The sequence below is a fragment of the Taudactylus pleione genome, unplaced genomic scaffold (assembly GCF_031769625.1).
Source record: "Taudactylus pleione unplaced genomic scaffold, aTauple2 ptg000685l, whole genome shotgun sequence".
Classification (NCBI taxonomy): Eukaryota; Metazoa; Chordata; class Amphibia; order Anura; family Myobatrachidae; genus Taudactylus; species Taudactylus pleione.
This window is the reverse complement of record NW_028285087.1, coordinates 1947752-1970646: the sequence shown is the minus strand read 5'-3', so window position 1 is coordinate 1970646 and position 22895 is coordinate 1947752. Positions and strand designations below refer to the sequence as shown.

General features: G+C 47.1%; 1 protein-coding gene across 2 annotated transcripts in view; it reads right to left on the bottom strand.

The window, feature by feature from the left end:
- LOC148477856 (transient receptor potential cation channel subfamily V member 6-like) overlaps positions 1-18770 on the bottom strand; it is a 67876-nt gene extending 49106 nt beyond the window's left edge. The window contains exon 1 of one of the 2 annotated variants that reach the window (XM_088456026.1): positions 18190-18770. In XM_088456026.1, coding sequence (XP_088312152.1) covers positions 18190-18320 — 131 coding nt within the window. In that variant the 5' untranslated portion in view covers positions 18321-18770. Of the gene's footprint in view, positions 1-17825; positions 17910-18189 lie in introns of those variants that run through there. The other variant, XM_088456027.1, reaches the window with a different exon arrangement.
- Positions 18771-22895: the final 4125 nt, after the last annotated feature.

Genomic DNA, 22895 nt, shown 5'->3' with positions numbered 1-22895 from the left:
AATAAAATTGAAGCAGCGCCCTCAAATCAGGACCGTCTTCCCAGTATCCGGACAGCTGGCGTCCGTAACCAAGTAACGGTGCTTCCCTTCCCATGAATTGCCAGCTGCATTCAAAGTAGGACGGTGGGGAGGAACACAGCATGTAACTGGAGCCAGAGAGCCACTGGTAACCCAAGAGACTGTGTGAAGATACTGATCTATTGACTGTAAATAATCTCAGCTATGTGCTCTTTCCTCTCATAACCACACTGCAGCTTCCCATGCCCACACAGGTGATTGCAGAACTTCTAAAATAAATGCTTTCACTTTGTTTATACTTCTCCCTTTATCTTTACAACCACCTAAGTGTTCCCAGGCAATCAGCCGCTAATCCACGTGTGCCAGCCGGGTATTTGCAGAATAATTTAGATTTTTCGTCTTGATCTTCCTGCCTCGCCTCTTCTCTCCACCCATGAAATTGCCATTTCTGAATGGGAACTGTGTGGTTACAGTCAGCGGCAGAGCCGTAACTAGACATTTTGGTGCCCTGTGCCAGAGAAAGCATTGGTGCCCCCCTCCCCATTTTTTTTTAAAATAGGGATAGAAGATAGTGCACCTGAAAAAGGGCCATGGCCTCATGGGAAAGGGCCAGGGAAGAGATAGGGGAGGTCAGGAGATAAATAGGTACATAATATAGTGCACCTGAGAGAGGGCCATGTCCTCATGGGGAAGGACCAGGGAAGAGATAGGAGAGGCCAGGAGATGCTGGGGATAAATAGGGACATAATATAGTGCACGTGGGGAAGGGCCAGGGAAGAGATAGGAGAGGCCAGGAGATGCTGAGGATAAATAGGGACATAATATAGTGCACCTGAAAAAGGGCCATGGCCTCGCGGGGAAGGGCCAGGGAAGAGATAGGAGAGGCCAGGAGATGCTGGGGATAAAAGAAGAGGAAGCTACAAGTTAGAATGATAATAAACAGGTCCAAACAGCGCCCCCTGCCCTGCGGTGCCCTGTGCCATGGCACTGGTTGCGGGAAGCAATCGGAAAGCCGACTGCCTATATACCGGCAGCCGGCTTCCCGACTGTCTTATCCCGGCAAGGGTGAAATGCCAGGCGTCTAGATGTAGACGCCCACATTCCCCCGACGCCGGGAGACCGGCATCACGATCGTAGTGATGCCGGGCGCCGCGAGCGGACAGCCGCGGGGGGGGGGGGGAGGGTTAGGTTTAGGGCTCCCGGGGGGGACTTAGGGTTAGGCCCCCCCCCGGGGGACTTAGGGTTCAGTAGCGGGGAAGGGGGTGGTTAGGGTTAGGCACTTGGGGGGGGAAGTTAGGGTTAGGCACCCCTAAGGAGGGTTAGGGCTAGGGGGGTTAGGTTAGGTTAGTGGATACTTACCTATCCACGATCGGGATTTCCAGCGCTGTCGGGCTTCCACTGCGTCGCACTTGGCGGTATTTCATATCCATTCCCTGGTTGCACTACCCTAGTTACGGTCCTGGTCAGCGGCATCACCGGATCTGGTTACACTCAGTGCGCACTGCATATCCCCCACGCGAATTGAGGAGCAGAGTATGTCCAAAAAGGAGACGTGGCCTAACAAAGTGGCGTGGCCTCGCGGAAAGGATGGTCTGGGACACCAGTGGGGAAGGAGAGACACAGAGCAGGATCTACGGGCAGGGAGAGGGGGGAGAAACTGAGCAAGGGCTGCGGGCAGGGCTTCGATAAATGAGAACTTACTTCCCGCCAGCATTTCCCGTAGGACTCTCACAAAACATCAGCAAGAATACCAATATTTTTATATATACAAACCAAGGGGCTGAAAGGCAGCAAAGTATGAAGGTTAAGGTGTTGAAGTGAGTGTGTACAGGAAAAACATTTGAAAGTATATATAGGTACAAATAGTTCTTGCAACACAATGAAAACATTAAAAAAATTAAATAGAAGTAAAAAATAATATAATATATTTTTTCTTTTAACAAAATAAATGAGAGCCGACGACTGTTCAGGAAATTCATGATCATGGTGCTGGGCTAATAGACAAGTAAACTTGAGACACTGGGCACCTTGATTCAATGAAACAGCCTCATTACACTGAAGTGCCAATAGTTATGGTACAGCAGTATGCAGGGGCGTCGAAACGTTTTTATATTGTGAGGCTGGGGGGGAGGGGGGGCAACATAAAATCATTCCAACGCCCCTGCCTCAATGCAATGAGGTCCACCCTCCCTCCCACTTACCTGTTGCTGGGCTTGCAGGGACTGGAGCGGTGGCCATGGCCCCTGCACTGCATGGAGGAGGTGTAATGGGGATGCGGTCTGTATGCCGACAGTCGGCATCCTGACTGTCTAATCCCGCCAAGCGTCTAATGACCGACACCTGACATTAGACCTACGCCGGGAGCCCGACACCCGGCTTACCGATCGAAGGTAAGCCAGGCGCCAAGCACGGACAGCCGATGGGGAGTGGGGGGTTAGGTGAGGGGCTCCCGGGGGGTGGTTAGGGTTAGGCTACCCCCCTGGAGGCTTAGGGTTAGGCTGCAGGGAAGGGGGGGGGGGGGGGGGAGGTTAAGGTTAGGTACCCCTAAGGGAGGGTTAGGGTGAGGAGGTTAGGTTAGTTAATAGAAAAAAATACTTACCTGTGGGGATCTTCACTGCCAGGCTTCCGCTGTCGGGATCATACGGATTCCGTTGTAATGTGCAGTCTTAACTTAAAGACTGCACATTACACACCTATACCTCCATGCAGTATAGGGGCTGTGCAGTCTATTGCTATATAGCACAGCCTCTGACCATCCGCAGCCCCCTTACTCCCACCATTCAACGCCCATAGCAGGATGTAAAGGAGTTTTTCCTTTTTCTTACCCGAAAAAACATGGAATATTCCAGCAGGATAGTGCGCCATGTCATCGGCAACTAGAGCATTCTGGAGAGTTCCAACGAATGGTGTGGCCACAACGTTCGCCCGACATGGACCCAATCAATTATTTATGGGACATGGTGGAGAGGTCCATTCGCACCAAAGATCCTGCACCTACAAATATCGGAGCTGTGGGAAAGCTATTTAGGCGGTATGGGTCAACATCTCTCCAGAGGTCTTCTGTGCACTTATGAAATTGATGCCACATCAAGTTGCTGCACTTCACCGGGCTAGAGGGGGCCCTACACGATACTAGGCATCCATCCCATGACTTTTGGCACTTCAGTGTAGATTTCCCTTTGCAGACTTTTATTAAAAAGGCAATAAAATTATATCTTATCCTGAAAAGCTGTTTAAGGTGACCCTCTCTGCAATGAGTAATTACTAGAGATGTGCGCCGACCCCCGTGTTTTCGTGTTTTGGTTTTGTATCTGGATTTTTTCTTTAAAAATCATAAAAACAGCTAAATTTCACATAAAATGGGCCTGTTTTTGTTCCTACAGTATAATTAACCTCAATAACATTTATTTCCAGTAATTTCCAATCAATTTTAACCACCTCACAATATTATTTGCTTCATCTAGTTAAGGCCAAAAGATTACATCCAGCTAGCTGGTTGACTAAGCTAAGTGACACAGTGGGCGGCACTAACATGTGGCAGTTCAGCTTCTAATTTCCAACACGGATACAGTGTGTTATACAGTGTGGGTTGGATACACCAATAGTGCAGTTACTGTGACAGCAGTGTCGGCAGAGCGGGATGGCTGACGGTGTCATCAGTACATGAAATGGCAGTGCTGCGGTGCTGGCAGTGTCCTTAGTGAAGGGTACCGGTGATGTCGGTAGTGCGGGGATTGCTGGCGGTGTCCTCAGTACGTGGAATGGCAGTGTTCTCAATGCAGGGTGCCGGTGGTGTCAGCAGAGCGGGGATGCCAGCGTTGTCCTCAGTGCAGGTTTGCTGACTGTCAGCAGTGTAGGGATGTTGGTGGTGTCCGCAGTGTGGGAGTGTCGGCAGTGTGGGGGTCGCTAACAGTGTCCTGAGTACGTTGGGCAGCAGTGCAGGAGTGTCGACAGCGGGGGATGCTGCCAGTGGGGATGCCGGCGGTGCCGGCAGCAGGGGGTGCCAGCGGTCTCAGGCGGCGGGTGCCATCTTCTTATCTTATTTTGTGTTTTCAATGGGCTTAAGGCTGGTTGGCTGAGAGCTGTGACAGACGGCTCTCTCAGCCAATTAGCTCAAAACAAAACCTCGCAACTCGAAAGAGGGGTCGCAAGGTTTTGCCTCGGGTCAGGGTCCCGGGGCAGGCGCTCGGATCACCCCGGATCCCCGAAATTCATATAGTGCAATTACTAATTATGAGTGGGTTCGTATCTCAGAGATCCGAACACTCTCATAATTAGTAATTGCACTATTTTCCCTGCCCGCGAGCGCGCTCATGTAATTCCTGGTAAATAAATTAGAACAACTTCTTAGAACCATTTTACATATATAAGACGTGTATATTTAAATCTGGGTGTTGTAAAACATGCGCATATATTATGATGGACACGTTCCCACGTTAGCTCTGTGTTATCTTCTATAAAGGATGAAAAAATTGAAGTGTACCCAGTTGTACATGTAAATGACAAATCCGCATTTAAATGCCCATTTTTTTAGCTACAAAGTGTCGTGTACGCGCACAACAAGACTAATAGCCCGTGCAGTGTGGCAGGGAGCTGAATCCTGCTGTGGAAAAAATGGGGCATGATCTGGAAAAAGATCCCTGATAGAAGTGTCGAAGCTGAATAATTGGCTGAGACAAGTTCAGTTTAAAATTTAATCGCGGCGATGCCATCTTGCGAATGGCCGCAAGACTCCATTTTGGAAATGAGATCGCAAGACACCATTTTTGTGGTCAGCGTCAATTCAAGTTATAACTCAGGAGCTAAGAACAGATGGCAATGTTTTTGTTAACCTACCAAGGGCAACAGGAAAAACAAGCTGAGTAAAAGTAAATAAGAAGAGACAATGGGTATTTTTACATACAAATTGGGAATCCCTGGATGCAGATAAAGTATAGTTGTGGCAATTGTAATATAATATCTACACAATTGGATTTGTCTGAATCCTAGACAGGATGGCCCCAAATTCCACAGCTTGAGGTGGTAATACATTTGCATTTCACACAAGAGTCTGTGAGAACAAAAGAGGTTTAGTTTTCCTTTGAACACACAACAGGTGGGGGCCTGCTGACAGAGGGCATGTAGAACTACAACCCTCAGCCATCCACACTGCTGGATGTTCACTTCGTGTATGAGAAATTATGCACTTAAATCTCACCCATTAATAACTAGCGTCCTTATATCAAACTCCGAATACTCACACACTACATATTCGCACACAAGGTTCCATTAGCATCAAATTGTATGATTCAAGTTGGTTAAGTTAGTTTAAGTGCTAAGAAAGAGAGGTTTTTGATATCTAAGGTATTATACATGATAAGCAAGGTGTGTTTGGTTTCGTTCTGATGCGTACGCTTTTTACAGAATCCCGGTGTTATTGGTGGAGAGATCGCATCATGCAAACAAGTTACGGATCGCAGAACTTACAAGCAACAAAATGTTTAGTTGATGGAATGTTACAGGAGGCGTTACCAGAAAGACTCCGGCTGTTAGAGGCAGGGAAAAAGTCTATTTGAAACAACCTGTTAAATGTGTCGTTACATATGCTTCTCCTCTGGGAACCAATGAGATCAGCAGGAAGTTCCCCCTTTGTCCTGTTTCAGTCTGGGGGGGAATAAATACATGTGTCCGAACACTGGTTTGCCAGTTCATGCTGAATTTTGGGTGAACTGAGGATATCTAGTCAGAAGTCTATCTCTGGGTCCAGAGGCGCAGCGTATGTATAACCGTACTTGGGTCTGTATTATTTCCTTTTACGCCTAACTTGTGTATGTATAGATTGCGTGTAACTGACTGTACTTTTACCTGAATAATACTTGTGCGTTGGAAACACAGATTCCACTCCTGTCTTTATTTGCGGTTAAACTGCGTACGCAATTCGCGTTCTGTTTAGAGGTTTTAGGCAGGATTTTGTCTTAGAGGTTCTAGGCAGGTGAATCTTAGAGGTTTATAGGAAGGAATATATTAAAAGGTTTATTGACGAATTCAACAGCAGGTAGAAGTTTTGGTTGTAGGATGGTGTCAATGTACTTTCTGCTGTTCAGTGTGCCATCTATGACATAAAGGCAGCCTACAGCATCTGCTGTCATACATGCCCAGATCATAACACTTGTAGGATTCTTTGTTGTTGCTTGAAAGCAATCTGGATGCACCTCTGCCCCAATGCGACGTCTCACATATTCTCTCCCATCACTACCAAATATCGATATCTTAGTTTCATCACTCCATATCACTTGTTTCCACTGACCTTCTATCCATGCAATGTGTTCTTTTACCCACTGTATTCGGTTCTGCTGCTGCTTTTTATTCAGCAATGGCTTTTTTCGGGGAATCCTACCTTTTAGGCCAACCTCCGTTAGTCTTCTTCGTTCCGTTCTTGCACTGACAAAAACACCAGTTGCACTCAGTGTACTGCTAATGGCCGCAGATGACATCCATCTGTCCCTGACGCAAATTAGTTTTATTCTCCTATCAACAGCTGTTGTGCACTTTTTCCGGCCTTTTCCTTCTTTGTTTTGTATAGATTGTGTTACCTGATAGCGTAAACAAAACTTTCGTGCTCCTGATTTTTCACATTCCCACCAACTTCTCTCGCAATTGCTGCATACGAAAGACCATTCACGTAACACCACAATCCTGGATCTCTTCCTGGGTGACCAGTCACCACTTTGCCTGGACGACATTGTTGTATTTATTTTTTACACAGTCGTTAGCACTAAATAATACACACAAACATCCAACCGTAATTGCACTTCAGTAACCAACTTTATTCTGCAAAATAAAATAGCCAAACTGACCTTTCCCACCTTTGAACATGACCTCGCACCTGCTCATAAACGACAGCTGATTGGTCCTCAGAACGACGATTCCGATTGGCTGGTAGTAGCTGTTACTACAATCCGCTTCTTGAATCTCACGCATCTGTGCTTCTTTGACTGAAAGTAGCATAACTTCCCTTGTAATGCAAATAGTTGACCTCTGTTTATTGTGTTGAATTCAGCATTAAATTTCCTTTCATTTGATATATGAATCATTGCACTGCGTGAAGTGAAGCAGTTTTTATAAGCATTCGAAAGTTGAAGAACATTCACATTTCAAAATGTGGGGGAGATGTATTAACGGCGACATCGCCGTTGCGGTACATCCCCCCCCCCGACTTCGCGTACATACCGCGGTTCATTACCGCGGTATGTACCAAGGATTTCGCAAAGGACGGCTCTCTCGATGAGAGCTGTACTTTGCGATGCTGCCGGGCAGAGGGACTTCCGGGCTGAACACCCAGAAGTCCTTCTGCGCATGCGCAGAAGGACGCTGGCCGTGGGGGCTCATGGGAGGGATTCGATCGGATCCCTCCCAGCCCCGAGCGTCGCGCTAAGAAGCCCATAGGCTTCTATTGGGTAACGCCACCTGAAGGTGGCGTTACCTAGCGACGCGAAACAGCAGAATGCAGCGCATTCTGCTGCTTAATACATACGGGGAATGCGGTAAAACCCCCGAAAACTGCATTTTCGGGGGTTTTACCGCATTTTGCCGTTAATACATCTCCCCGTGTCTGCAATTTTGGCCACAAGTGTATGTATAAAGCACATATCGGGGGTGCACTTGGGAAAGGGGGGGGGGGGGGTCATGTCTGGGAATGAAGTATGTAAGAGTGTTCCCTTCCTAAGCAGTCTTTCTGCATGTGACAGTGGATTGCACCGATCCGTTCCTCTACCCCAGCCTGTGTGCGCCACCCCCTCTTAAATGCACCTCACAGATGGGACTTTCTCTACCCGACGGGCGCTGTTCCACGTGTGCAGGCAGAAAGGGCAACTGACTGAAGAGTCTGCCCTGAAACATACAGTGCCAGATGGAAGAAAGGGAGTGTAGCAGTTCGGTATTATGTTAATGGTGAGGGTGGTGTTGGATAATGAGATCACGGTGGGCTGATACGGGAGGTAGTCAACATCCAGGCATGTGGGATGCCGACAGTCAAGATACCTGCGCTGGAATCCGGTCCAGGCTTCAATATCCCAACCGCCGGCATCGCATAGGCAAGTATCTGGTCAGGGGGAGGGGGGGAGTTAGGTTTAGACACCGGGTAGGGGTGGGGGAAGGGTTAGCATTAGCATACTTACCTCTTGGTGTCGGGATTCTGGCTGTCGGCATGCCGCTGTCTGTATCCTGACCGGCGGCATCTTGTACTCAACCTGGCTGATACTACTATCAATGTAATACTTCAGTGATTTGGAGGAGGGGGGGGGGGAAATGTATAATGCTGGGATGAGTTTTGGAGAAGGTTGGCGTACTCCCCCCAACATCCTGCTTTTGGCAGGACAGTCCCGTTTATTGGGGCACTGTCTCACAGACAGCAGTTTCCCGCAGGGAGGGGAGGTTGGAGAGCAGGCGCTCAACCATATATATAGATCATCTTGCCTATTGTTGTACTCTCTCTTCCAGGAGAGGTCCAAAGGAGAAATGCAGCTGACTGGAGGTGGGGGTGGGCCCTATCAATAGGCCCCATCCCCTAAACAGTGTGGGGGACTGAGATGTGAACGCCCTCAGATAGGAGTTCAAAAACAGGGCGTGCTATGAGACCTTGCCCCCATCCTGTGAGGCCACACCCCTTTCCGAATTTGCCGTTGAGGCTGGCTGCGGGGAGGGAGGTATAGAGATTTTGGCTTTGCATATTGCTAGGCTCCCTAGGACATGGACTTTCTCCAAACAGAGCCTCAGCATTCCAGGATCCAGACAAGCTGCCACGGAGCTTAGGTCACGAGCAGCAGCAGGTAGTGAAAGCTGGAAGAACAGGTAGGAGAGTGATTCTGGTGGGGCAGTCCCTATCTTACATGACTCGGCTCACTCAGAACTTGGTGTCATCTGCAGAGGCAGGGACTGTTCTGCTGGTACACGTTGGCTTGCACATAGTCTCTGTTTATCGTGGATGGGAAAGGACCCTCTGTCTCCGGGTTGTGGAAACCCTGCTCTCGAAATTGCATTCAGGCTAAATCCAAGTCACTATACAGAAGCATGAATGAGCCTTTAGTAAACACACTCCAAAATACACACCTATTGTTACAGTTACTGCACCCAGGGGAAATGATCACCTACAGTATCAGGCCATCTCCATTATTCCTCTTAAACCCATCACTGTATCTCTGCTGGTCTCATGGAGATGCACGCACACATTACAGGACACACATTCATTTTTTCAATGTTTGATACATAGGGGAGGGTATCCAATTAGCAGCGCTAAAGTAGCACCAAAGATGCACCAATTGAATATCACAGCAAACGGCACTAACTTCCCGAAAAATGCAGGGACCGCATATGCAGCATAACTGTTAGCGCCGCCGCACTGTCTTAAATGATCGTATACCCTTCCCTTTCGTCAGAGCGAAGGGACTCCATTGGTCCTCATGACGAGCCCTTCTTCTGGGTATGCGTCATTGGCAGGAGGCGTTGTAACAACACCTACTGCTAGCCAGTGGTAGCGGTGACCAAAGTTTATAATGTATAGATACATTATACAAAGAAAAAAACTGAGCGAGACGAACATAGATAACCAGCATAGTACATACATACTACATCAGTGTATCAGTGTACAGCTTCAGCCACAGCCTCCCTGTCAGAAATGGTACCGGAGACTGAGACCTTAGCCTCCAGGCTAGTAGATGCTCTGCACATGTTAGAAACTTGCACCCTGCGCCTGTACAGTGGCAACCGGTTCCTACCGGACGGAGATCGCAGAGAGGGCTGGTTACCGCAATGACCCGAGTGTCGGGTGAGCGATAGCACATACTGGCGGTAGAAAACAAAAGTTATTAGTAAAATGCGGTAGGCGCCGTTAACTATCACATTCTAAAAGCGATGATTGGTACATCCCGCCCCAGATGCATCCCGAAAAAGAATGTTTTTTCACCCCAAAATAGGCGAAAACACATAGGTCTGAGAGCTTATCGTGGACCCTATGTGTTTTCGCAAGATATATCCTATTATTTGTCCAAAATAATTAGATATGTGAGCCAACCCCCATGTTTTGGATATTTTTTCTTAAAAAAAAAATTATTTAGTGTATTTAAAGAGCATATTGATGCCCCTGTGATGTATGTTGAATTGAACTTTGCCGGAAAAAAAAAAAAAAGGAATGATTATGTTTGTCCATGCAAGATGACGTTTACCCTCTGAGTTCCGTTTTTTTGGAGGGAAAAATCCGAACTCGGCGTGCAAACTCGAACCTATCCGAGCCTGCACACACACACACATATATATATATATATATATGGAGCTGTCGGGCAATCACAGTGGAAAGTATCACGACAAAAAGGGGGCGTGGTTAGGATGATGACATGTCATTGGGGGCGGGGCATGGGGCGTGACAGCGCGATCACGTCATCGTAGCCCCGCCCCCTCTTCACAATGCCGATATTAATGGCATTGTGATACAGGGGGCGGGACTACGATGACGCAATTCAGCGCAAATCGCGTCATCGGCCCCCCAGCTACCGGGGTTTATGCAGGTGGGTCGCTGGGGCCGGGTGACTTGCCTACCTTTCCAGGGGGCCGGGAGCGGCTCCCGATTTTCGGGAGGCTCCCGGCCGAATCGGGAGGGTAGGCAAGTATGAGTTGGGCCTGTTTTTGTTCCTACAGTATTATAGTATTATTTATATTGATCACCTCACAATATTGATTTTTTTCTTCATTTAGTTTAGGTCCAAAAGGTTGCATCCAGCTAGCTGGCTGACTAAGCTAAGCGACAGCAGTGGGCAGCACTAACGTGTGGCAGTTCAGCTTGCACCACGGATACAGTGTGATATACAGTGTGGGCAGGGGCAGAACTATGGGAGACAATGGAGGCGCCTGCCGCCGGGCTCCACCTCTGAAGGGGCCCCTTGTCCACAACATATTCACCCCACTTAGGGCTGTAACTATATACACAGAGTGTACCATCACGGCCGCCCAATACACAGCACCCATTCCCGGCACCCGAGAAACCACCATACACTAGTGGAGAGCTCGATGTCAGCTGCTGCCTTCGTCTACCTATAGCCTGTCTGCATGCAAATTGCTACATTATAGTGTCAGCAGCTTTGACAGGGGGGCACCAAATTAAAACTTGCCTCCGGGCATCTGGGATGAACTTACGCCACTGAGTGTGGGTTGGATACACCAATAGTGCACTTACTGTGACAGGCAGTGCGGGGTGCTGGCGGTGTCCTCAGCACGAGAGTGCCAGTGGTGTCTTCAAAGCAGAAGTGCCAGCGGTGTTGGCAGTGTGGCGGTGTTAGCAGAGTGAGGGTCATGGCAGTGTCCTGAGTGCATAGTGCCGGCAGAGCGGGGGTGCCAGCCGTGTCCTGACAGGAGTGCTGACAGTGTTGGCTGTGCGGGGACGCCCTCGGTGTGGGAGTAGTGGCACTGCGGGGTCACTGACGGAGTCCTCAATACGTGGGGCAGTAGTGCGGGGTTGCTGGCAGTGTCCTCAGTGCAGGATGCCAGTGGTGTCGGCAAAGCGGGGGTGCCAACGGTTTCCTCAGTGCATGTGTGCCAACAGCAGGGGCTGGCTGGCAACTTTTAGCCTGGGGGGCAAATGCATGCAGGCGGCCCTGGCAGAGGAGTAGCGTGTAGCCGGTGTGCCCAGAGCACATGCGTGCTACGGTGCTCCCCCCCTCCCCCTCCTCAAGTGTTCCAGGGAGGAGGCGGGTCCATATGGGATTAATATAAAGTAATAATAAAAATCAGCGCCAGCCCCCTGTAGTGGTGCCCATATGCAGTGCCAACCCTGTGCCCCAGTAGAGTACCCCCTTATGCAGGCCTCCAGTAATGATCCCCCCTATACAGTGCCCCCAGTAGTGGTACGTCCTATGCAGTGCCCCTTATATAGTGCCCCCAGTAGTGGTAACCCTTATGGGTATGCGCTTATGATGCCGGCGGGCACAATGCAGGCCGCCAACATCTAGACTACAGTATCCCGGCAAGGGTTAACTAACCTATGCCAGGAGACCGGCGCCCGTCATCCCGATAGACGAGCGCAGACAGCCGCGGGGGCTGCCGCGGGTTAGGGGGTAGGGTTAGGTTTAGGGTTCCCGGTGGGGGACCTAGGGTTAGGCACCCCCCCCCCGAGAGGTTAGGGGGTGGGAGGGTTAGGGTTAGGCACCCCCCTGGGGGACTTAGGTTTAGGCGGCGGGGAAAGGAGGGGGTTAGGTTTAGGCACTTAGAGGGGGTATTAGAGTTAGGCACAGGGGGGGGAGGTTAGGGTTAGGCACCCTAAAGGAGGGTTAGGGGGTTCAGTTAGGTTAGTATTTACTTACCTTGTAGACGATCGGGATTTCCTTCCAGGTCGGGCTGGCGCTGCCAGGATTTGAACCGACGGCCATGCGGCCGACGGTGTTTCATACTGAATCCACCCTTATGCAGTGCCCTCAATAGTGGTAACCCTTATGCAGTGCCCCTTAAATAGTGGCCCCAGTTGTAGTCTCCCCCCTAAGCAGTACCCCCAATATTGCCCTTTATATAGAGCCCCCAGCAGTGGTCCCCCGATGCAGTGCCCAAAGTGGAAGTCCCCTCCCCCCTATGCAGTGCCCCTAGTAGTGGTCCCTCCCTTGTAGTGCTCCCAGTAGTAGTCCTCCCTAGTAGTGCCCCCAGTAGTAGTCCTCCCTAGTAGTGCCCCCAGTAGTAGTCCTCCCTAGTAGTGCCCCCAGTAGTAGTCCTCCCTAGTAGTAGCCCCCCCCCAGTAGACACGTAATAAAAAATGAAAATGAAAAAAAAAAAAAAAAAAAAAACACTTACCTGAATCCTCGCTCCTCCGTCTGTCCTCCCAGGCCGGCCCGTTCTGCATTATGGGAGAGACGTCATGACGCCTATCCCATTACCCACTGCAGGAGCCGGAAGATGGAGCGGCTCCTGCAGTGGGCGCAGCAGCAGTCAGTGAGAGTCTGACAGACTCATTGGTTGCTACTTAAAACAACCACGCAGCTGCTGACGGCTGTGTGTTTGTCACTGTGTAGTGCTGACTGAACTCCGTCCGGTCAGCGCTACACACGCGGTGCAGCTGTGTCACAAAGACACAGACTGCCCGTGGCCCGCATGGCGCTGCGGCCCGGGGGTCACATGGCACCCTGCCCAGCCCGCCACTGGCTGACAGTGTCGACAGTGCAGGGGTGCCGGTGGTGTCCGCAGTATGTTAGTGTCGGCAGTGCATGGGTGCCGGTGATGTCCTCATTATGGGAGTGTCGACAGTGCAGGGGTGCCGGTGGTGTCCTCAGGATGGGAGTGTCGGCAGTGCAGGGGTGCCGGTGTTGTCCTCAGGATGGGAGTGTCGGCAGTGCAGGGGTGCCGGTGGTGTCCTCAGGATGGGAATGTCGGCAGTGCAGGGGTGCCGGTGGTGTCCTCAGGATGGGAGTGTCGGCAGTGCAGGGGTGCCGGTGGTGTCCTCAGGATGGGAGTGTCGGCAGTGCAGGGGTGCCGGTGGTGTCCTCAGGATGGGAGTGTCGGCAGTGCAGGGGTGCCGGTGGTGTCCTCAGGATGGGAGTGTCGGCAGTGCAGGGGTGCCGGTGGTGTCCTCAGGATGGGAGTGTCGGCAGTGCAGGGGTGCCGGTGGTGTCCTCAGGATGGGAGTGTCGGCAGTGCAGGGGTGCCGGTGGTGTCCTCAGGATGGGAGTGTCGGCAGTGTGAGATTGCTGACTGTCTTCAGTAGGTGGGAAGTGCGGGGGTGCTGGCAGTGTCCTCAGTGCAGGGTGTCGGCAAAGCGGGGATACCAGCGGTGTCCTCAGTGCACGTGTGCTGACAGTGTTGGCAGTACAGGGGTTCCGGTGGTGTCCTCAGTTGGGCGTGTCGGCAGTGTCGGGTCACTGATGGTGTCCTCAGTACATGGGGCAGCAGTGCAGGAGTGCTGGCAGTGTCCTCAGTGCAGGTGTGTTGGCAGAGCGGGGGTGTCGTCAATGTGGGGGTCCTGATGGTGTTGGCAGTGCATGGGTGCTCAGTGCAGGGTGCCAGCAGTGTCGGCAACAGAGGTGTCAGCAGCAGGGGATGCTGCCAGTGGTGGTCAGCAGCAGAGGGTGCCGGCGGTGTCAGGCAGCGTGGGATGGACAGGTGGCTTCTTCCCAATTTCCTCCTGTGCCCATATTCAATGGGCTTAACGCTGATTGGCAGAGAGCTGTGACAGATGGCTCTCTCAGCCAATAAGCATTAAGCCCGCTCGATTGAAAACCTCGCAATCAGACAGCGGGATCGCGAGGTTTTGCCTCAATAAGGGATCCGGACAGGCAGGAAGATCAGAGCTGTGTCTCGGATCCCCGAATTTCGGGTGGGTCCGGTTTCTGGAGAACCAGAACCACTCATCCCTAGAAATAATAGGATAGGGTAAAAAAAAACATTGGTGAAAAACGGCGGAAAATCCCCGTTTTGTCGCTGATCGCGGAAATCCATTAGTGCCCGAACAATGTTCAGGGCCAATTGGATACCGCCCTTAGTTGCCATTTGCCAACTACTATATCCCTGATGGCTGGAGCAGAGACCATACCAGGCTGTAGAAGACTTGTGCCTGAATCTAGTGTGTAATCTGTGTATCTGGCTTTCAGTAATCACCCCCTGCAAATCCGTTTATTTTACACTCTAAGAATTAATGTAGAGGATATAAAAATAATGGTAGTATAATAAATATACTGTAGGAGATCTATTTGATTCCCTCACCTCACACACTGTAAATTATAGGGGTATTAGATATCATATGATAATTTTATGAATAAATTAAAGCATAAGGATGCAGTCACTGTGCTTATATAACTCCATGGTGACCAAGTAACAATTTATTGAGGCACTTTATTCCTTATTATACAGATAATAAACTAACTGAATTTGTACCTTAGATCAGGTCAAACTCACATTGACAGACCCCCAGACTCACAATGACAGACGTTCCCCCATCCCCTACTGTTGCCCATCTTGTTGCTCTGTGGGAGCAGATGCTACTGCCGTCCCCTGCGCCGCAGCGATGATCAGGTCCAAGGATTTTATATAGAGCTGTTCTTAACTAGGGCCTTACAGCAATGAGGATATGAGCGCAGCCCTGGGGAGTGACGTCAACTGGATTTGTATAGTATATAATCTAACAGAGAATAACTGGCACATTCTGACATCAGAACGTCCAATTTCTGAAAATATTGTGATAATATGGTCCAAAACCAGACCACCATCCTGTACTTTAATAGGAATTCAATTCACTGCCACAATGCTCTCATGCACGTATATCGGCCATGGAATCAGTATGACACACTGCCGGACATAAGCCCAGCGGCAGAAAAGCAGAAGACTGAAGAACTCGACAGGGTAAGTATTTTAACTATCCCTAACCTTATCCACCCACTAACTCTCCATTAGGGGTGCCTAACCCTAACCTCCCCTCTAATGCCTAAACCTAACCCTCCGGGGGGGATGGCCTAACCGTAACCTCCCCCCGGGGGTACCTAACCCTAAACCCACTTCCCCTAGTCTAACCCTCCCGGCAGGAGGGGGGGGGGGGGCGCCTAACCTCAATTCCCCCTGGGAGCCTCTAAACCTAACCCTCCCCCCCATGCGGCTGTCTGCTCCCGACGGCCAGCTTACCTTCGTTCAGAATATCGGGCGTTGGGATTTTGGCGGGTGGATAATGATAGGCGTTGGGATTTCAATGCCTATCATTAGTCCCATGCCGGGATTTCACTGGCCGCATACCATGTGCCATAAACGGTGCTGCTGTCATCACAACTTTTTTCCTGTGCACCTCTATGGGGTACGAGGCAAAACTTTCAATGTGGATAGACGAGACTTGCTGATCTGGAATAGCACAACACGTCCATCACGCTCAATTTAATTCCTCCCATAAAGTCTTTCAACAAGATAGTAAATCCGTGCAACTATAAGTTCCATCATGCCTTTACGGCCAAAAAGACATCAGGAGGACGATGTAATAAACTAGGAGTTTGAAAAAAAAAAAACCTGCACTTTTACAGCAATTTTGCTGCTTTAAAATTTTTTTTTTCATGGCAAAACCCAACCCTGGTACTTACATAGGCTCATGCTGTCACTGTGTCCCTCAGAATCAAGATCATTTATTAAACATTCAGATGTGGATTTTACACCAAACATGTGACAAGTAAAATTCAAAACGAGGAGTTTACACACATACACCGTTTCCCCCTTACACAGGACACAGCTAGACTATAGTTGATGGTAATACACAGCAGCTGGATGGATAGCACAAGGAATTTACAGCACTAAGGACACCAGTTATCGAGCAGTACATCAGTAAATGAGCCTATTTTACAGAGAACACTTTAAGTGCGTACAGTGCACTAATCCTGCACAAAGTACTGTAGGTCATGTAGCTCCAAAATAACCATTAATAACCAGATTCTGAGATTTCATTCTTAATTATTGAATATAGCTCATTGTAAATCACTTAGAGAATGGTACTGGGCATCCCCCACAGTGTGAGAATCCTATTCAGCATACAGAAGTAGTACTGTGCAGTTACTTAAATCCACAAACTATGGATACAGAGAATCACATCCAGCACACAGACTATGGCCCGTATTTAATTGCAGGAGAAAAGTCCCGGACTTTTCGCCTACATCACGTGTTTTTAGCGAAAACACTTTCCGGGCGCGCACCCGCTTTTCGCCCTATTCAATTTCAATGGACAAGAAAACGGGACCTGGCGAAACTCAAATAGGCGAAAAGTGCTGTCAGATTTGGGGAAATCAGCCTGACACCCCTCAAAAGATGCACTGACATGGGGGAACACTATGGATCCCCCCAAATAACCCTGCTGAAGGTATTTGGGGTACTTAGATGATGTCAATAGCTGCTATTTAGCGTCTTTGCATAAGTGGTGAAGAATAGCATTTAGCATTAATATTTTTTTAAATAAGTAATCCCAGCAATATTGGGGTACATGAAAATGAGTGCTAGCATATTTTTAAGTTGATAAAGTGAACTTTAATGAAACGTAAAAAAGCCACCTGCTACAATCACCTGCAATAAAAAAAACACCTGGGGCATACTTGGGGACCCCCCATGAGTCTATTTAGCTACTTTTTAACTTTCTCCCCCAACTTCATTTTTTTTTGCCCCCTAAATGAAAGTACTTTTTTGGAGTGATTTTTTAAAATTTGTTGATGCAGTTTACCTTTGGGGGACTGTACCAAGGGTGCTGGGGGGCTTCCAGAAGTGTGCACCCCAAAACTGCAATTCTGCACTTTTTTTCCACCCCCTATTCATAGGAAAATCTTTTTAGCATATTCCAATGCATTGACTTTCCACGTACGCAAAAAGTCTTGGGAATTGAATACGGAGATAAGTTTTCGCCTGGCGAAATGACATCACCCGCGATACTTTTCCGCGGATTCGGACTTACTACATAGGGGCCTACGGATACAGAGAATTACAAGATAAGAGGAGCGATACTGCTCATATTCCCTATACAAATGCAATAACACGGATACCCAGAATGGCATCCAAGGTGAGAGTGGAGGTACTGTGACCTTATCAGTATAGGAGGATAACCGACAGCTAGACCTAGATCCAGTATATAGAGCGAGATATATGGCATATTAATGGTGACAAATCTTCACCTGAAACTTATTTTAAACAAACAAGAATGTCAGAGACCGGCAGTAACTGTGTCTGTGTACAATGCAACTGTCATCGTACGGGCAGAAGTCACACACTCTGGGGCAGATTTACTAAAGTGCAAGTTTTTAAAAGTGGAGATGTTGCCCATAGTAACCAAATAGATTCTACTTCAAATTTACCTAGCAACTTCTAAAACACAGGTTCTCATACTTGATTCACAGGACCCCACACAGTGCATGTTTTCCAGGTCTCCTCACAGAATCACAAGTGAAATAATTATCTCCACCTGTGGATCTCTTTAAAAATGTGTCAGTGAGTAATGACTACACCTGTGCTCTTGCTGGGTGACTGGAAAACATGACCTGTGTGGGGTCCTGAGAACAGAGTTTGAGAACCACGGTTCTAGAAGATAATAGCCACTTCAGTAAATATGCCACCGAAGATCAATCAAACCCGGTCACTAAAACCCCAAATCTATTCCACCTTTTATTATGAAACAAACAAAAAAAAAAGGACAAATGACTGTTACAGATTCCTACTCACCACTTCTGCTGCAGCAAGTGAATCTCATCCAGTTCCAGCCCTTCAGGTGCGTGGCTTTGGATCTGGCTCTTAATCCCATTCCAGACGTTACTGGTTATCCCGGAAGCTTTATTACAGTAAAATATCCCCATGCTTATAAATAATAATAAACAGCGTCACCCTAAAACCCCTGCGGCCTCCCTCCGACTCTTTTCCGTTATAGAGAGTAAAAGCTGTGTGTTAATGCATCACAAGGCTCCAAGCTCCAACTGACTATCACAATGGGTCCCCCCTGGATTGTCCTAGATAAAATACTAGCACAGCCTCCAGTTCAGTTGGGTTAATTAAGCAAACGTTTGATAAACTGGTTTAAGATGCAAGATAGGAAACTAGATTACAGGAGGTGGCAGCCTCGTAGAATTTATATTAAAAGTGCTTTTAAAAACCAGTTAAATATTAAAGTATGTAAAGTTTTCGAAGTCTGTGCAAAGTAACTTCAACCTGTCTTATAAAATAAAATTAAAGCCTCCTGGAGCCTTATTGGAAAATACAGGCACCTGACAGCCACACATCTACCTCTAAGAGGGAACAGTGACACTGGGCTTAATATATAAGGTCACATTAAAATAAATGCTCTCTCCATGCTGTAATTAGGAAGTAGGCAAGGCCCAGGGCGGTGCTATACCTGCCTGAGCACACACCTCTGTGCACAATTAAAGAGATACCTGCACTGTTTATTAACAAACACAGGAGTCAATATCCAGAGATAGCTGAGGAGTAGTCTGTTTCGCTGCAAAGAGTTGGGGGCTGGGGTCCATCGATCCGTATGAAGCAGAGGAATAAGTCACTTTTTATAGGACCTTTTACCATTTTGTGCTCTGAAAAGTTTGCTTTATATTCTTTGAAAAACATTTAGATTTTTTACCTCGAGTTTAGAATGTAAGCTCTTGTGACCAGGGCCCTCTTCCCCTTGTATTCGTTATGTAATCCTGTAATCTGAGCACTGAATTATGTACATTTGTAAAAATACGTGCTTGTCTGCATTAGTCTGTACATTGCTATATGTTTCACACGTGTATGAACAGCGCTACTGAACCCTTGTGGTGCCATATAAATAAAGATAATTACAGTAATAATAATAATAATAATAAAATACAATTTTCAAGCAACCGTTTTAGGATTTCCAGCACTGAAGAGGTTAATCCTGAAATGCGGGACAAGTAAGAGCGAGATACAGATATTCGTTGCAGAGCCTCACAGTTATTATAAAGGAGCATTTCTGGAAAACTTTAACTGTAGATGTGCAACCATATAACCTCCTAACATGTACGGTGCAGGAACTAATGGCAACGAAGTGTCACTTCAGATCGTTGTTAAAGTATCACTTCACTACGGGAAACATCCCTAACAATAGAGATAAACTGTATGACAAAGATTCCGTTTAGTCTAATGCATTTCCCCAGGACAGTCAGGTTTTAGGGGTATATGTATCAAAGCTTGATGTGAGATAAATTTGTGAGATATATATCACCAACCAATCAGCTTCTAACTTACATTTTGCAGGCTGTGTTAAGAAATGATAGTTTGGAGCTGATTGGTTGGTGATATATATTTCACAATTTTATCTCACATCAAGCTTTGATACATATGCCCCTTAGGGCGTTACGTTATTATACTTAGCTAATAGCTTTAAAAACGGTTTTCCAGAGGAATCTGTGAATTTGTATACATTCCAACACATGTGTAATATAGTATATTTGTGTCTCTTTATTATACCTCGCATTGAAGGCTTGTCCACCTTCAGATTACTTGAATGTATTGACATGTGAATTGTGAGTTGTATTCAATATATCGCTGGCTTTCTTCTGTGTCTTTCACAATGTTATTTACATCATCAGGTAGAGTGCATTCTTTTTTTTAGTCTGAGGTTGTTTCCCGAATTAGGTACAATTGTATCCCGGGGAGGGGAGATATACTACCCTTGGAGAAAGGTAAAGTGGAGAATGATAAAGTACCAAGCAATCAGTTCCTAGCTATCACTTTACAGGATGTGTTTGAAAAATAACAGCTAGCAGCAGATTGGTTGGTACTTTGTATCTCTCCAAGGCTTAGTACAAAGACTCCTAAAGATGAAAAGTATTGGCTGAGAATCACAGAAATAAAATTGAAATCTTTCTGGAAGGTTACAGAAAACGATTCCCTAGTATTCAGCTTACAACCAAAAATACTAAATATTGTGTAGTCAATAACTTTTTTATTTTTTATTGTGAATAACAACAGCTCAAAACAAGACAAGAAACAGCCACAAGATACAAAAGAAGATTTCGCCAAAACTACAAAATCATTTTTATTTTACACTATGAATGCATCTTTTTCTTGGCACTATTCTTGATATAATGTAATCCTCCCAGAGACAATAATAGAAAACATAGAAACAATTATAGTGTAGCAATCTAAGCGATCCATGTATAGTCCACACAATAGGGGTTATGTAACAAGATTACGAAAGGAATCTGTGTTATTTCGCTGAGTTCGCTGCTACATTTAAATCCGGCCTTTTAATTGATGGGCACTTAAAATTCAGTGTCAAACTCAACAATATCACGCTAGAGAATACGAGCCCCGAGAACTCATAAACCTCAGGTGTATTATTCAGCTGGTGCAGATGGAATGGAACAGCCTGACTGGATTAAAAGGGAGTTACTCGATTCCTACTTGACGCGTTTTAATCCATTGTCGTGACAAAGATATAGGGGTCTATTTACTAAGCAGTGTTAGGAGACAGAATGAAAAGTGATAAGTCTGTGATAAAGTACCAGCCAATCAGCTCCCAACTGTCATCTCACAGGCTGTGTTTGAAAAATGACAGTTGGGAGCTGATTGGCTGGCACCTTATCACTTTTCACTCTGTCACCTAACACTGCTTAGTAAATAGACCCCAAAGTGTTGGAGTGATAAACCTCAGGTGTATAATTCCTCAGCTGGTGCAGATGGAATGGCGCTGTCTGACTACACAAGAAGGGAGTTTCTCGATCCCTGCTTAACCGCTTTGATCCTTCGTCAGTAAAACCCTTATGGTGTGTATACTAACTATTAAGACTTATTTACATTACTACACATTATTTGTTATCATGTTTTCTATCATCTCTTAGAGCAGTGGTTCTCAGGACCCCACACAGTTCACGTTTTCCAGGTCACCCAGCAGGCGCGCAGGTGAAGTCATTACTCACTGACACATTTTAAAAGATCCACAGGTGGAGCTAATTATTTCACTTGGGATTCTGTGAGGAGATATGGAAAACATGCACTGTTTGGGGTTCCGAGGACCAAGTTTGAGAACCTGTGTCTTAGAGGATTACATTATATCAAGACTAGCGCTAAGAATAAGATATGGTGAAAACATTTTAGGAGGTTAAACTTTTAGGTTTAGCGACCCTTTAAGAAGTTTGTGTATTTATATACCCAGACAAGTTGGAAATCATATAAATGTCCAGATGAAGGTGGGGGCTGCCATCTGCATGTTTTGTCAGGCTAAGATTAAATACTGCCTTCATATTCCAGTGGAATAAACTATTACCCCAGGAGGCTAATTATAATATTACTTTGACCATATCCCTGACCTTTCAGAACCTCATCTCCCAGTTACAGTGTTTCCAGGAGATTGCCGTTAAATGTTTATTGACTCAAAATACAGTATCATAAAACCTGTTTGACATGGTAAAATAAAATCACTGCCTGTGCTGTCTGCCTGACTAGCAGTTAGCTGGACATGAGAATAGTCTAAATAAATTGCATTCCCATAGAGATTAAAAGGGTAATTATACATCCTAGAAATGGGTCCTAGGATTCAGAAATAAAAAAATTAATACAATGGGGACAATCCACCAAATACAGCAAAGTAATGTAGCTCTTATGTGCATTAAAATTTTATTTACTTTAATTTTTATTCAAATCACTGAAGAGGTGTGACTAATCAGGGGCGCAGCTAGGGAGGGTGGAGGCAAGGCACATACACCAGGTGATAGAGGGTGGGGGGTGCAGCTGGGGAGAAATCCCCCCATGGTGAGCCGATTAGTGGTGGCTAGTTCCTACTCCAGAGCCAACTGTTAGTGCTTGTACTGCACAGTGAAGTCCCTCCCTGTCTAAGACCCCAACTCCTCCTTCCCTCAAAGTCCCCACCCCCTCCTTTCTTCTACAATGTCTGTCTATTCCTCTACTCCCTCTGTCTCTGCCTGATAACCCCTCCCCTCATGTCCCCTCCTCTCCACTACTCTATCTATCTATCTATTTTTCTACTCCATGCCTGAGACCCTGCCCCTTCACCTTGTTAAAAAAAAGAGTGCGCTACTGCGTTGACCCCAGTCTTCCTGTTTCTACAGGGAGGCTTTATACCCTGTTTCAAGATGGCCACTGAGATCACTACTGAGCATGTGCAGATGCCATCTTGTCTTTTATCTGTGTAAAGTGACATTGAAGGAGACAGAAGTCTCCTATTTAGCTCCTATGAGAAACTTGGTTAATTACCTGCATATAATGCTGTTCCAGCATCCTGCACCACTACCCACAAGCAGCATACACTCACCTGCTGGTGAGCTGCATAGAACTTTGCTTCTCTCAAGCTCCGCTCCATCACCAGTGTGCATGTAACAGTGAGTACAGCTCTACCTGCTATTTATCAATAATCTGCAAATAATGATAAGGGACTCCCTAAAACAGGGTGAGTCTTA